Source organism: Globicephala melas, chromosome X (assembly GCF_963455315.2).
Source record: "Globicephala melas chromosome X, mGloMel1.2, whole genome shotgun sequence".
Lineage (NCBI taxonomy): Eukaryota > Metazoa > Chordata > Mammalia > Artiodactyla > Delphinidae > Globicephala > Globicephala melas.
Genome location: NC_083335.1, coordinates 383,322 through 400,185, shown reverse-complemented (window position 1 = coordinate 400,185; position 16,864 = coordinate 383,322). Strand labels below are relative to the sequence as shown.

The following is a 16,864-nucleotide window of genomic DNA, read 5'->3' as shown; positions in this document are numbered from 1 at the left end:
ATTTCTATACACTAACAACAAACTATCAGAAAGAGAAATTTAAAAACAATCCCCCTTACCATCACATCAAAAAGAATAAAATGCTTAGGAATACATCTAACTAGGGAGGTAAAAGACCTGTACTCTGAAAACTATTAAGACCCTGATGAAAGATATTGAAGAAGACACGGATGAAAAGATACACTGTGCTCATGGATTTGAAGAATTTATATTGTTAAAAATGACCATACTACCCAAGGCAATCTACAGATTCAATGCAATACCTATCAAAATACCAATGACATTTTTTACAGAACTATAACAAATAATTCTAAAGTTTGTATGGTGATGCAAAAGTTGCAGAATAGCCAAAACAATCTTGAGAAAGAAGAACAAAGCTTGAGGTATTACACGCCCAGATTTCAAACTATACTACAAAGCTACAATAGTCAAAACAGCATGGTACAGTCACAAAAACACATAGATCCATGGAACAGAACAGAGAGACCAGAAATGAACCCATGCTTATATGGTCAATTAATCTACGATAAAGGAGGTAAGAATATAGTGGGGAAAAAGCTGTCTTTTTCCCTCTTCACCAAATGGTGTGGGAAACCTGGACAGCTACAGCAAAAGAATCAAACTGGACTACTTTCTTACACCATGCACAAAAATAAATTCAAAATGGATTAAAGACTTACATATAAAACCTGAAACCATGAAACTTCTAGAAGAAAACATAGGCAGTATGCTCTTTGACATTGGTACTAATAATATTTTTTTGGATATGTCTCAGGCAAAGGAAACAAACCCAAAAATAAACAAATGGGACTTTATCAAATTGAAAAGCTTTTGCACAGTGAAGGAAACTACCAACAAAATGAAAAGGCTGCCTACCGAATGGGAGAAGATGTTTGCAAACAGTATATCCGATAAGGGCTTAATATCTACAATGTGCAAAGAACTGATAGAACTTCAACATATAAAAAACAAACCAACTATAAAGTGGGCAGAGGAGCTGGATAGCTGTCTTTCCAAAGAAGACATACAGATGGCCAACATCTTTTCATGGCCAACATGAAAAGATGCTCAACATCACTAATTGTCAGGGAAATGCAAATCAAAACCACAATGAGATATTACCTCACATGTGTCAGAATGGCTATTTTCAAAAAAGGCAACAAATAACAAGTGTTGGTGAGGATGTGGAGACAAGGGAACCCTCCTGCACTGTTGATGGGATTGTAAATTGGTGCAGCCACTATGGAAAACAATATGGAGATTACTCCAAAAGTTAAAAATAGAACTATTGTATTATCCAGCAGTTCCACTCCTGGGTATTTATCCAAAGAAAACAAAAACAGTAATTAGAAAAGGTACATACACCCCTATGTTCATCGCAGCATTATTTACAACAGCCAAGATATAGAAGCAACCTAAATGCCCATCAAGAGATAAATGGATAAAGAAGATGTGGCATACACACACACACAGACACACAGACACACACACACAGGAATATTACTCAGCCATATAAAAGAATGAAATCTTGTCATTTGCAACAACATGGATGGATCTAGAGGCTATAATGCTAAGTGAAATAAGTCAGAGAAAGACAAACACTATGATTTCACTTATATGTGGAATCTAAAAAAACAAAACAAATGAACAAACTTAACCAAACATTAACAGAGTTATAGATACAGAGAACAAATAGGTTGCCTGAGGGGAGAATGTTGGGGGTAGGAAAGAATAGGTGAAGGAGATTAAGAGTTACAGACTTCCAGTTGCAGTATAAATGAGTCACAGGTATGAAATGTGCTGTGTTGGGAATATAGTCATAACTCTGTAATATCTTTGAATTTTGACATATCATAGCTAAACTTATTGTCGTGATCATTTTGAAATGTGTAGAAATATCAAATCACTATGTTGTGTGACAGGAAATAACATAGTGTTATAGGTCAATCATACTTTAAAAACAAACTCATAGAAAGATAGATCAGAGAAGCAGAGTTGTGAGGAGGGGAATTGGATGAAGGCAGTCAAAAAGTACAAACTTCCAGTTATAAGATAGATAAATACTGGGGATATAGTGGACAACATGATAAATATAATTAATAATGCTTTATGTTATGTGTGAAAATTGTTAAGAGAGTAAATCCTAAGAGTTCTCATCACAAGGGGGGAAAAAGGTAAATAGGGTTAGCTGGCAGCAAAACTTGCAATTTAGCTGGTTTGTCTTTAGCTCCAGATGTGTGTGTGAACCTCTAAACAAATCTGTGCCAGGATCCTTGACTATAAATGGAGATAATAAAAATGGCATCTTCGTCATAGAGTTTTTGCATGGATTAAATAATATCCCTTATTTGAAGCACTTAGCACAGTGAAGTGACTGGCATATTGTGTATTAAGCAGTCCACAATTGTTTGCTATAGATAATAATTTCAAAATATATATACTATCTTCAGTGTCTTACATTTCTAGATCCTATAAGAAGCCAATGAAAATAGGATGCATACTCTGATCCCAACAGATAACAAGAACAGATGCTCAGAAGCTGGGCCAGTCCCTACCTCATCATACCCAAGAAATGGGGGAAAATTTAGAGTACCCTTTCCCTGTCCTGTTCCCCCTGCCCCCACTACAGTCTTTTCTCCTTTCTTCCTTGTCTGAGCACAGATTATATAACACCCTACTTCTGCCCCAGGAGTCTCAGATGTATATTTGATGTAACACGTTTAGCTTTATTTCATTTAAAATAAGGTGATCTTTTTATACTATAACAATTATATTTCATATGGTAGCAAGTTTTATGCTTGCCTATATTTTTGGTAACAATTTTTGAATGAAGTGACATCTATCTTTTGTGCCAAAGATAAAGACAGTTTTATAGCATTCTTCAATGTCATTCCTCTTCTTTTTGTTTTTGTATTGTAAATAATGTCTGGGTATCATGAGTTAAATCATATTCTTTTATAGAAGCATCACTCCGAGAATAAGGGCCTAGATAAAGTGATGGAGACTCAAGCCCAAGTGGATGAACTTAAAGGAATCATGGTCAGAAACATAGGTATGTTTCATGGCATACTCCGCATGCATGAGGGCAAAAATGATAATAGATTACTTGATTGGGGTCAAATCATTCTAGAGAGGCGGAAATAGCACTTCCTTATTCTTAATATTGGAAGCTAATTGTCAGCTGAGATATGGATATTACTTACCTATGATACTGCCTGCTGTATGATGGTTTCTTTTTAGCACTTATGACTATTCATTCTAAATTTGTTAGCTTGCTTAGCAAGACTAATTTCCAAGACCCTTAAACAGTTCAGCAACTTAGAATAATTTAGTCAGTTTTGGCTGGAAATACCCAGATAGTTGATATCATCAGTATAGACACTTAAAGTATAACTATTTGCCCTCCTTAGAAAGTTTGTAGCTCTTGACTGAGAAAGAATTGGACCAAAAAACTGTTGTATTCTTCAAGAGAATGAACTATGGCATGAATTCCATTGGCCTGTGTTTTGTCAAGAACCTATTTACCACATTAAAGTAGTCCAGAGAAATGCACTGTTTATTTTTTAATTGATTATAACAGTGGTATTTAGATTTAGGATGATGTTAATTTTTTAATAGCACCAGTTCTCACAATATAGTCCCTGGGCCAGCAGCATCAGCATCCCCTGGGAACCTGTTACAAATGCAAATTTTCAGGCCCCACCCCAAGCCTACTGCATCAGAAACTCTTGGAGTGGGAAATCTGTGTTTTCACAAGCCCTCCAGAGGATTCCAGTGCACACTCAAGTTACAGAACCACTCTTAAATATATCTTCTAAGAGGAATGTCTTGCAGAGAATAAATTCTTAATATAAAATTGAACAAAAATTAGTATATAAATGCTTTACAAGATATTTAACTGAGATGTCATTTCATAAATGTCCATTTAGTTATAATTTTGAATTTACTATTTGAATTTTACATTTATTATTAGAACTCTTAAAAGTTATGAAAAGACATTTTTAAAAATTTACTTTGTCTCACCATCCTAAAGTTTTATTTACATTTTCTTTCCTTTAAATTTTTACTTACATGTATACATAGTTAATCATAGTTTATATTCAGTTTTGTGGAGGCAGTATAATAGAGTAATCAAGATTTGGAGTCATACATGCCTGAGTTTGAGTCCTGATTTCACTTCCTACCTGCTGTTAAACCTTGATCAGTCCTCTAACCTCTCTGACCTTTACTCCTTAATCTGCAAAAAGGAGGTAATAGAACCTGAGATTACCAGGATAAAAGAGGTAATGTATGTAAAACACTGTGTACAGTCCCTGGCACATAGTAAGAGCTGAATGATTGTTAGCTGTTAGTCTACTTTATGCTCATGCAGTATTTCTTTGAGTTATATCACAGGTTACCAATTATGTCCTTATGTTGGACACTTTGGGTCTTTAGAGCATTATTACTCAGAGTGCTGTTTTACAACCAGCAAGGAGCTTGCTCCAGAATAGAAGTCAATGCTGTGCTTCCTTCATTGAGAACATCTTGCTATGAAAATGTCAATTTGACTGAACAGTATACTTGGAAACTTAGTTGAGCAGTAGCAAACACTCTTAGGTAGCACTGATTTAGAGTTTGTGTTATAGTGACAGTACTGTTATAAATGTTTCTGTGCCTATTATATTCTTCTTATTTTGTTGAGATTAGTTCCCAGGAATGGGATTAATAATCAAAAGGCAGAAACATTTTTATATTTCTTTTTTTTCTTTTCTTTTCTTTTTTTTTTTTTTTTTTTTGTGGTACGCGGGCCTCTCACTGTTGTGGCCTCTCCCGTTGTGGAGCACAGGCTCTGGATGCGCAGGCTCAGTGGCCATGGCTCACGGGCCTAGCTGCTCCGTGGCAAGTGGGATCTTCCCGGACCGGGGCACGAACCCATGTCCCCTGCATCGGCAGGTGGACTCTCAAGCACTGCACCACCAGGGAAGCCCTATATTTCTTAATATGTATGTCTCTGGGTTATTTGAAGTGATTTCCTTTCATTGATTTTAGTTTTAAATATAGGTCTAGATGCAGACTAGAGAACTCTTAAATATATCTTTCAATATACCTATTGAAAAACTACTAATATTTTTCTCTTTTTTTGGTCACCAAATATATTTATTTGGCCTAAAAGTGGAAGCAGCCAACTGCTACAATAGTATTTATTGCAGATGCATAATGTTTCCAGAAAATGAACCTTTTTAATCAACTCCTCTTAAATGACATTTATGTTTAGAATTACAGAAATAGCAAATTAAAAATGTAGCAAAAACCTTTCTAATCATCTCCCTTTGATTTTTTAACAGCTTTATTGACATATAATTCACATACCATACAATTTACCCATTTAAAGTATACAATCCAATGGTTTTTACTATGTCCACAGAGTTGTGTGACTATCACCACAATCAATTTTAGAATATTTTCATTACCCCCCAAAGAAATTCTTTACCCATTTACAGTCATTCCTCTTTTCCCCTCAACCTGCAGACCTAAGCAACAATTAATCTCCTTTCTGTCTGTATAGATTTGCTTGTTCTGGACATTTCATATAAATGGAGTTATATAAAATGTGGCCTTAGCAATTTTGAAGTATATAATACAGTATTGTTGACTACAATTAGTGTGCTGTACACTAGATGTTCAGAACTTACTAATCTTCTAGTTGCAAGTCTGTACCCTTTTACAACATCTCCCCAATTCCTGTACCCCCCAGCCCCTGGTAACCACCATTCTACTCTGGTTCTATAAGGTTCACATTTTTAGATTCCACATATGAGTAATATCATACAATATTTGTCTTTCTTTGACTAGCTTATCTCACTAAGCATGGTGCCCTCAAGATCCATCCCTGTTGTTTCAAATGGCAGGATTTTCATTTTTCTCATGGCTCAATAATATTCCATTATATATGTACACTACATCTTCTTTATCCATGCATCCATTGACAGACACTTAGCTTGTTTCCATATCTTGGCTGTTGTGAAATAATGCTGCAATAAACATGGGAGTACAGATATCCTTTCAATATCCTGCTTTCATTTCCTTCAGATAGAAACTCAGAAATGGAATTGCTAGATATATATGGTAGTTGTATTTTTAATTTTTTTAAGGAGACTCCATACTGTTTTTCATAGTGATTGAACCAATTTACATTCCCACCAGCAGTGCATAAGGGTTCCCTTTTCTCCATATGCTCACCAACACTTATCTCTTTCTTCTTGATGATAGCCATTCTAACTGGTATGAGGTTGATATTTCATTGTGGTTTTTATTTGCATGTTCCTGATGACTTGCGATGTTGAGCATCTTTTAATGTACCTGTTGGCCATTTGTATATCTTCTTTGGAAAAATTCTATTCAGTTCCTCTGCCCATTTTTTAATCCAATTGTTTGTTTTTTTGTTACTGAGTTGTATTAATTCTTTATATATTTTGGATGATAACCCCTTATCCAATATATGGTGAATATTTTCTCCCTTTCTATAAGTTGCCTTTTCATGTTGTTGATTGTTTCTTTTCATGTCCAGAATCTCTGTAGTTTGATGTAGTCCAACTTGTTGATTTTGCTTTTATTGCTTGTGCTTTTGGTATGCTAAATATCATTGCAAAGACCAATGTCAAGAACTTTCTTCCCTATATTTTCTTCTAGGTGTTCTATTGGTTTCAGGTCTTACATTTAAGTCTTTAACCCATTTCAAGTTAATTTTTTGAGTGATGTATATAGGGATCCAATTTCAATTTTCTGCATGTGGCTATCCATGTGGTTTTCCCAACACCATTTGCTGGAGAGACCATCCTTTCCCCATTGAGTGTTCTTGACTCCCTTGTCAAATCTTAGTTGACTCTATATGTGGGGGTTTATTTCTGGTCTCTCTGTTTTGTTCCAATGGTCCATGTATCTATTTTTGCCAGCAATACTGTTTTAATTACTATAGCTTTATAGTATAGTTTGAAATCAGGAAGTGTAATGCCTCTGGCCTTGTTCTTCTTTCTCAGGATTACTATGGCTATTTGGGATCTTTTGTGGTTTCATATACATTTTAGGATTGGTTTTTCTATTTCCGTCAAAAATGCCATTGGAATTTTGATAGAGATTGCATTGAATCTGTAGATGACTTTGGGTACTATGAATATTTTAACAATATTAATTTTTCTGATCCATGAACATGGGATGTATTTCCATTTGTTTGTAATTTCTTTCATCAAAGTCTTGTAGCTTTTATCACACAGATCTTCACTTCCTTGGTTAAGTTTATTCCTAAATATTTTATTATTTTTTATGGTATTCTGATTGGGATAGTTTTATTACTTTTGTTGATATTTTGTTATTATATAGAAACAACTGATTTCTGTATGTTGATTTTATATCCTGCAACTTGATTGAATTCATTGATTAGTTTAACAGTTTTTTTGGTTGAATCTTTTAAGATTTTCTATGTATAATATCATATCATCTTAAATAATGGCAATTTTACTTCTTCCTTTCCAATTTGGATGCCTTTTATTTCTTTGTCTTGCCTGATTGCTCTAGCTAGGATTTCTAGTATTTTATGAATAATAGTGATGAGAGTGGGCACCCTTGTCTTGTTCCTGATCTTAGAGGAAAAGCTTTCAATCTTTCATCATTGAGTATGATGTTAAGCTATGGGTGTGACATAATGGCCTTTATTATGTTGAAGTAAACACCTTCAATATTCAGTTTGTTGAGAGTTTTTGTCATGAAATTATGCTGAATTTTGTCAAATGTCTTTTCCCCATTTATTGAGATGATCATAAATATTTATCTTTCATTCTATTAACGTGGTATGTCACATGTATTGATTTGTGTATATCAAACTATCCTTGCATCCCAAGGATAAATCCCACCTAGTTGGTGTATGATTGTTTTGATGTGTTGTTGAATTCAATTTGCTAATATTTTTTTGAGAATTTTTGCACCTATATTCATCAGGAATATTGGTCTAGTTTTGTTTTCTCATAGTGTCCTTATCTGGCTTTGGTATCAGGGTAATGCTGGCCTTGTAAAATGCGTTTGGAAGTGTTTCCTCCTCTTCAGTTTTTTTCAAAGAGTTTGAGATGAATTGGCATTAACTTTCCTTTAAACGTTTGGTAGAATTCACCAGTGAAGCCATTTGGTACTGCGCTTTTCTCTGTTGGGAGGCTTTTGATTACTGATTCAATCTCTTTGTTCATTATTAGAATCTTCAGAGTTTCTATTACTTTCCGATTTAGTCTTGGTAGGTTGTATGTTTCTAGGAATATATTCATTTCTTCTAGGTTATCCAGTTTGTTGGCATATAACTTTTCATAGTAGTCTCTTGTGGTCCTTTGTATTTCTGAGCTATCATACGAGCTATCAGTTGTGATATCTTCTCTTTCATTTCTGATTTTATTTATTTGGGTCCTCTTTTTTTCTTAGTCTAGCCAAAGCTTTGTCAATTTTGTTTATCTTTTCAGAAAACCAGCTCTTAGTTTTGCTGATATTTTCTATTGTTTTTCTGGTCTCTATTTCAGTTATTTCCACCATGATATTTGTTATTTCCTTTCTTCTGCTAACTTTGGGCTTACTTTGTTCTTTTTCTAGTTCCTTGAAGTGTAAAGTTAGGTTGTTTATTTGAGGTCTTTCTGTTTTCTTAATATATGCATTTATCACTATAAATTTCCCTTTGAGACTGCTTTTGCAGCATCCTATAGGTTTTAGTATGTTGTCTTTCCATTTTCACTTGTTTCAAGATTTTTTTATTTCCATTTTGATTTATTCTTTGACCCATTGGTTGTTCAGGAGTGTGTTATTTAATTTCCACATATTTGTAGATTTTCTAGCTTTCCTTTTATTGTTGATATCTGGTTTGACCCATTGGTTGTTCAGGAGTGTGTTATTTAATTTCCACATATTTGTAGATTTTCTAGCTTTCCTTTTATTGTTGATATCTAGTTTCATACCATTGTGGACAAAACAGATAGTATGATTTCAATCTTCTTGAGTTAGTTAAGACTTGTTTTGTCCTATCAGATGATCTATCCTGGAGAATGTTCTGTGTGCACTTGAGAAGACTGTGTATTCTGCTTCTGTTGGATGAATTGTTTTGTACATGTCTGTTAGGTTCACTTGGTCTAATGTGTGTTTTGAGTCCAATGTTTCTTTTTTGATTTTCTGTCTGAATGATCTATCCATTGCTGAAAGTGGGGGTATTGAAGTCCCCTAATATTATTGTATTGTCTATTTCTCCCTTCATATCTTTTAGTGTTTGCCTAAGATAATTAGGTGCTCTGATATCATGTGAGCATATCATTGATTGTTATATCTTCTTAATGAATTGACCACTTTATTATTTTATAATGACCTAATGTGTCTCTTGTTACCATTTTTGGTGTACAGTCTTATTTTGTGTGATATAAGTATAGTTATACCCACTTTCTTTTGGTTTCTACTTGCATGGAATATCTTTTTCTATCCCTTCACTTTGAGCCTGTGTGTGGACTTAAATCTGGAGTGAGTCTCTTTGTAGGCAGCATGTAGTTGAGTCTTGTTTTTTTTTCTGTTTGGTTTGTTTGGTTTTGTTTTTTTTTGCGGTACGTGGGCCTCTCACTGTTGTGACCTCTCCCGTTGCGGAGCACAGGCTCCGGACGCGCAGGCTCAGTGGCCATGGCTCACGGGCGCAGCCGCCCTGCGGCATGTGGGATCTTCCTGGACCAGGGCACGAACCCATGTCCCCTGCATCGGCAGGCAGACCCTCAACCACTGCGCCACCAGGGAAGCCCGAGTCTTGTTTTTTAATCTGTCCAACCACTCTGTGCCTTTTGATTGGTAAATTCAGTCCATTTACAGTTTGAGTAATTATTGTTATGAAAGGACTTACTAATTACATTTCATTCATTGCTTTCTGCCTGTTTTATAGTTTCATTGTTCCTATTTCCCTCTACTTCTGCTTACCTTTTGAAATTGGTGATTTTCTGTGGTTGTGTCCTCTATTTCCCCTTTCTTTGTCTTTTGTGAATCTAATATAGATTTTTGTTTTGTGGTTTCCATTGGGCTTACATAAAGGCTCTTATAGATAAAATAGTCCATTTTAAGCTGATAGCAACTTAACTTTGCATACAACTCTCCACCCATTTACTATCCCTATTTTATCTTTTTGACATCACACTTTACCTCTTTTTATATTGTGCATTCATTAACAAATTATAGTAGCTGTAATTATTTTTTGATTAGTTTTTATTGGAGTATAGTTGCTTTACAATGTTGTATTAGTTTCTACTGTACAGCAAAATGAATCAGTTATACATACACATATATTGCCTCTTTTTGGATTTCCTTCCCATTTAGGTCACCAGAGTGCATTAAGTAGAGTTCCCTGTGCTATACAGTATGTTCTCATTTGTTGTCTATTTTATACATAGTATCACTAATGTATATGTATCAGTTTCAATTTCCTCACCCCCGCCCCACTTTCCCCCTTGGTATCCATACATTTGTTCTCAATGTCTGTGTCTGTTTCTGCTTTACAAATAAGATCATCTATACCATTTTTGTAGATTCCACATATGTGTGTTAATATATGATATTTGTTTTTCTCTTTCTGACTTACTCACTCTGTATGACATTCTCTAGGTCCATCCACGTCTCTGCAAATGACCCAGTTTCATTCCTTTTAATGGCTGAGTAATATTCCATTGTATATATGCACCACATCTTCTTTATCTGTCAGTAGACATTTAGGTTGTTTTCATGTGCTGGCTGTTGTAAATAGTGCTGCAATGAACACTGGGGTGCATGTCTCTTTTTGAATTATGGTTTTCTCAGGGTATATGCCCAGTAGTGGGATTGCTGGGTCATATGGTAGTTCTATTTTTAGTTTTCTAAGGAACCTCCATACTGTTTTCCATAGTGGTTGTATCAATTTACATTCCCACCAACAGTGCATAAGGGTTCCCTTTTGTCCACACCCCCTCCAGCATTTATTGTTTGTAGATTTTTTGACGATGGCCATTCTAACCGGTGTGAAGTGATACCTCATTGTAGTTTTGATTTGCATTTCTCTAATGATTAGTGATGTTGATTATCCTTTCATGTGCCTCTTGGCCATCTGTATGTCTTCTTTGGAGAAATATCTATTTAGGTCATCCACCCATTTTTTGATTGGGTTGTTTGTTTTTTTGATATTGAGCTGCATGAGCAGCTTGTATATTTTGGAGATTAATCCTTTGTCAGTTGCTTTGTTTGCAAATATTTCTCCCATTCTGAGGGCTGGCTTTTCGTCTTGTTTATGGTTTCCTTTGCTGTGCAAAAGCTTTGAAGTTTCATTAGGTCCCATTTGTTTATTTTTGTTTTTATCCTCATTACTCTAGGAGGTGGATCAAAAAGGATCTTGCTGTGATTCATGTCAAAGAGTGTTCTGCCTGTGTTTTCCTCTAAGAATTTTCTAGTGTCTGGCCTTACATTTAGATCTTAAATCCATTTTGAACTTATTTTTGTGTATGGTGTTAGGGAGTGTTCTAATTTCATTTTTTTACGTGTAGCTATCCAGTTTTCCCAGCACCACTTATTGAAGAGGCTGTCTTTTCTCCATTGTATATTTTTGCCTCTTTGCCATAGATTAGGTGACCATAGGTATGTCAGTTTATCTCTGGGCTTTCTATCCTGTTCCATTGATCTGTATTTCTATTTTTGTGCCATTGCCATACTGTCTTGATTATGGTAGCTTTGTAGTATAGTCTGAAGTCCGGGAGCCTGATTCCTCCAGCTCCGTTTTTCTTTCTCAAGATTGCTTTGGTTATTTGGGGTATTTTGTGTTTCCATACAAATGGTGAACTTTTTTGTTCTAGTTCTGTGAAAGATGCCATTGGTAATTTGATAGGGATTGCATTGAATCTGTAGATTGCTTTGCATAGTATAGTCATTTTCAAAATATTGATTCTTCCAATCTAAGAACACAGTATATCTCTCCATCTGTTTTTGTCGTCTTTGATTTCTTTCATCAGTATCTTATAGTTTTCTGCATACAGGTCTTTTGCCTCCTTTGGTAGGTTTATCCTAGGTATTTTATTCTTTTTGTTGTAATGGTAAATGGGATTGTTTCCTTGATTTCTCCTTCTGATCTTTTGTTGTTAGCGTATAGGAATGCAAGAGATTTCTGCGTATAAATTTTGTATCCTGCTACTTTACCAAATTCATAGATTAGCTCTAGTGGTTTTCTGGTGGCATCTTTAGGATTTTCTATGTACAGTATCATGTCATCTGCAAACAGTGACAGTTTTACTTCTTCTTTTCCGATTTGGATTCCTTGTATTTCTTTTTCTTCTCTGATTGACATGGCTAGGACTTCCAAAACTATGCTGAATAATAGTGGCGAGAGTGGACATCCTAGTCTTGTTCCTGATCTTAGAGGAAATGCTTTCAGTTTTTCACCATCGAGAATGATGTTTGCTGTGGGTTTGTCGTATATGGCCTTTGTTATATTGAGGTAGGTTCTCCCTATGCCCACTTTCTGGACAGTTTTTATCGTAAATGGGTGTTAAATTTTGTCAAAAGCTTTTTCTGCATCTATTGAGATGATCATATGGTTTTTATTCTTCAATTAGTTAATATGGTGTATCACATTGATTTTCGTATTTTGAAGAATCCTTGCATCCCTGGTATAAATCCCTGTTGGTCATGGCGTATGATCCTTTTAATGTGTCGTTGGATTCTGTTTGCTAGTATTTTGTTCAGGATTTTTGAGTCTGTGTTCATCAGTGATATTGGCCTGTAAGTTTCTTTTTTGTATCTTTGTCTGGTTTTGGTGTCAGGGTGATGGTGGCCTCGCAGAGTGAATTTGGGAGTGTTCCAGCCTCTGCAGTTTTTTGGAAGAGTTTGAGAAGTATAGGTGTTAGCTCTTCTCTAAATGTTTGATAGAATTTACCTGTCAAGCCATCTGGTCCTGGACTTCTTTTTGTTGAACGATTTTTAATCACAGCTTCAATTTCATTATTTGTGATTTGTCTGGTCATATTTTCTATTTTTTGCTGGTTCAGTCTTGGATGGTTGTACTTTTCTAAGAATTTGTCCATTTCTTCCAGGTTATCCATTTTATTGGCATAGAGTTGCTTGTAGTAGTCTCTTATGATCTTCTGTATTTCTGTGGTGTCAATTGTGTCTTCTCAGTTTTCATTTCTAATTTTATTGATTTGGATCCTCTCCCTTTTTTACTTGATGAGTCTGGCTAAAGGTTTATCAATTTTGTTTATCCACTCAAAGAACCAGCTTTTAGTTTCATTGATCTTTGCTATTGTTTTCTTCATTTCTATGTCATTTATTTCTGCTCTGATCTTTATGATTTCTTTCCTTCTACTAACTTTGGGTTTTGTTTGTTTTTTCTCTAGTTGCTTTAGGTGTAAGGTTAGCTTGTTTATTTGAGATTTTTCTTGTTTCTTGAGGTAGGGTTGTATTGCTGTAAACTTCCTTCTTAGAACTGCTTTTGCTGCATCCCATAAGTTTTGGGTCACTGTGTTTTCATTGTCGTTTGTCTCTAGGTATTTTTTGATTTCCTCTTTGATTTCTTCAGTGATCTCTTGGTTATTTAGTAACATATTGTTTAGCCTCCATGTGTTTGTACTTTTTACAGTTTTTTTCCCCTGTAATTGATTTCCAATCTCATAGCATTGTGGTCAGAAAAGATGCTTGATATGATTTCAATTCTCTTAAATTTACTGAGGCTTGATTGTGACCCAAGATGTGATCTATCCTGGAGAAAATGTTCCGTGAGCACTTGAGAAGAAAGTGTATTCTGCCACTTTTGGGTAGAATGTCCTATAAATACCAATTTAGTCTATGTGGTCTGTTGTATCATTTAAAGCTTGTGTTTCCTTATTTATTTTCTGTCTGGATGATCTGTCCATTGGTGTAAGTGGGGTGTTAAAGTCCTCCACTATTATTGTGTTACTGTCAGTTTCCCCTTTTATGGCTGTTAACATTTGCCTTATGTACTGAGATGCACCTGTGTTGGGTGTATAAATATTTACAATTGTTATATTTTCCTGGATTGATCCCTTGATCATTATGTAGTGTCCTTCATTATCTCTTATAATAGTCTTTATTTTAAAGTCTATCTTTTCTGATACGAGTATTGCTACTCCAGCTTTCTTTTGATTCCCATTTGTATGGAATATCTTTTTCCATCCCCTCACTCTCTGTGTGTATGTGTTTCTATGTCTGAAGTCAGTCTCTTGTAGACAGCATATATAGGAGTCTTGTTTTTGAATGCATTCATCTAGTCTGTGTCTTTTGGTTGGAGCATTTAATCCATTTGCACTTAAGGTAATTATAGATAATGTATGTTCCTATTACCATCTTCTTAACTGTTTTGGGTTTGTTCTTGTGGGTCTTTTCCTTCTCTTGTGTTTCTTGCCTAGAGAAGTTTCTTTAGCATTTGCTGAAAAGCTGGTTTGGTGCTGCTGAATTCTCTTAGCTTTTGCTTGTCTGTAAAGCTTTTGATTTCTCCATCGAATCTGAATGTGATCCTCGTTGAGTAGAGTAATCTTGGTTGTAGGTTTTTCCCTTTCATCACTTGAGATACGTCCTGCCACTCCCTTCTGGCCTGCAGAGTTTCTGCTGAAAAATAAGCTGATAACCTTATGGGGATTCCCTTTTTGGTTATTTGTTGATTTTCCCTTGCTGCATTTAATAGTTTTTCTTTGTATTTAATTTTTGTTAGTTTGATTAATATGTGTCTCTGTTTTTTCTCCTTGGGTTTATCCTGTATGGGACTCTCTGCACTTCCTAGACTTGATTGACTATTTCCTTTCCCACGTTAGGGAAGTTTTCACCTACAATCTCGTCACATATTTTCTCAGTACCTTTCCCTTTCTCTTTTTCTTGGACCCCTGTAAGTCAAATGTTGGTGTGTTTAGTGTTGTCCCAGAGGTCTCTTAGGGTGTCTTCATTTCTTTTCCTTCTTTTTTCTTTATTCTTCTCCACGGCAGTTATTTCCACCATTCTATCCTCCAGCTCACTTCTCCGTTCTTTTGCCTCAGTTATTCTGCTGTTAATTCCTTCTAGTATATTTTTCATTTCAGTTATTGTGTTGTTCATCACTGATTGTTTGTTCTTTAGTTCTTCTAGGTGCTTGTTAAACATTTCTTGTATCTTCTCTATCCTTGCCTCCATTCTGTTTTCGAGATCTTGGATCATCTTTACTGTCATTACTCTGAATTATTTTTCAGGTAGATTTCCAATCTCCTCTTCATTTATTTGGTCTTGTGGGTTTTTATCTTCTTCATCTGCAGCATATTTCTTTGTCTTCTTATTTTGTCTAACCTGCTGTGTTTATGGTCTCCTTTCCACAGGCTGCAGGGTCGTAATTCCTCTTGCTTCTGTTGTCTGCCACCTAGTGAGTGAAGTTGGTCCAGGGGCTTGTGTATGCTTCCTGGTGGAAGGGACTGGTGCCTGTGCTCTGGTGGGTGGAACTGAGTCTTTTCCCTCTTAGGGCAGGGCCGCGTCAGGTGGTGTGTTTTGGGGTTTCTGTGAGCTTAGTACAACTTTAGGCAGTCTGTCTGCTGATGGGTGGGGCTATGTTCCTGTCTTGTTGGTTGTTTGGCGTGAGGTGTCCAGCACTGGAGCCTGCAGGCAGTTGTGTGGGCTGAGTCCTGGTGTTGATGTGGATACCCCAGGAGCACGTGCACCGATTAATATTCCCTGGCCCCAGGGATTCTCTGGCGGTCCAGTGTCCTGGAGTAGGCGCTCCCAGCCCAGAGGCCCAGGCCTGACCCCTGGCCAGGGAGCCAAGAGCCCGCAAACTTCACAGAGCGGCCAGAGAAAAAAGGAAAAATAGAAAAGAAAACAAACAGACAAACAAAATCCAAGACAAATAGAAAAAACAACAGCAAAGAGACAGCAGCAGCAACAAACACACACACAGAAAAAAGAAAATAAAATAAAAACAAAACAAGAGCACAAGCAAAGGAATTCAAAGATGAGAATAGTCCATAAGGACTAAACTAACAAAAACAAAAAAATGAAAAATAAAACTAAAACAGAAAGCAAACAGCAAAAAAAGTGAAGAAAACAAAATAGAGACATAAAAACAATAAAAAAGTAAAAGGGGAAGAACAGAAACAAGAATAAACCCACAAAACAACAAAAAAGTAAAGTAAAAATTTTAAAATATATATGTTAGGGGCTTCCCTGGTGGCGCAGTGGTTGAGAGTCTGCCTGCCGATGCAGGGGACGTGGGTTCATGCCCTGGTCCGGGAAGATCCCACACGCCGTGGAGTGGCTGGGCCCATGAGCCATGGCTGCTGAGCCTGCGCATCCGGAGCCTGTGCTCTGCAACGGGAGAGGCCACAACGTGGCCTGCGTACCGCAAAAAAAAAAAAAAAAAAAAAAACATATATATATATATATGTTAAAAATTATTTTTAAATAAAAATAAAGAATAGAAAGGTAAAAAATAATAAAATAATAAAAGCAACAGCACCAACAACTGAACAAAATGAAACAAACCAAAAACGAATAATAGTAATAAGAATATTTTCCTGGGGCCTCCTCTGTCAGTGTCCTTGCCCCCACAGTGAGCCAGAGCCAATCCCTGTCTCCCCAGGAGGCCTTCCAATACCTCTAGTTAGGCCTCGGGACCTGCTGTGGGTACTGTGGGGCCAACTCAGACTCTGACCTGGCCAGACTCCTTGCCCCCAGAGTCCACTGCTGCAAAGGCTAGACTGGTCTCAGTTGTGGAACACTCGTTGTCTACTCAGGTATTCCACAGACACAGGATTTAGCAAGCCAACCTCAGGGATTTAATCCGTGGCTTGCACAGCTGCACAGAAAGATTTCCATTCCTCTTCCTTAGTCGCACTGCCCCTGG

General features: G+C 36.2%; 1 protein-coding gene across 1 annotated transcript in view; it reads left to right on the top strand.

The window, feature by feature from the left end:
• The window catches only part of VAMP7 (vesicle associated membrane protein 7), a 65,916-nt gene that overhangs the window by 29,266 nt on the left and 19,786 nt on the right, over positions 1-16,864 (top strand). Inside the window, exon 5 of the mRNA XM_030850203.2 lies at positions 2,962-3,052. Within this exon, the coding sequence (XP_030706063.1) occupies positions 2,962-3,052 (91 nt within the window). The remainder of the gene's footprint in view (positions 1-2,961; positions 3,053-16,864) is intronic.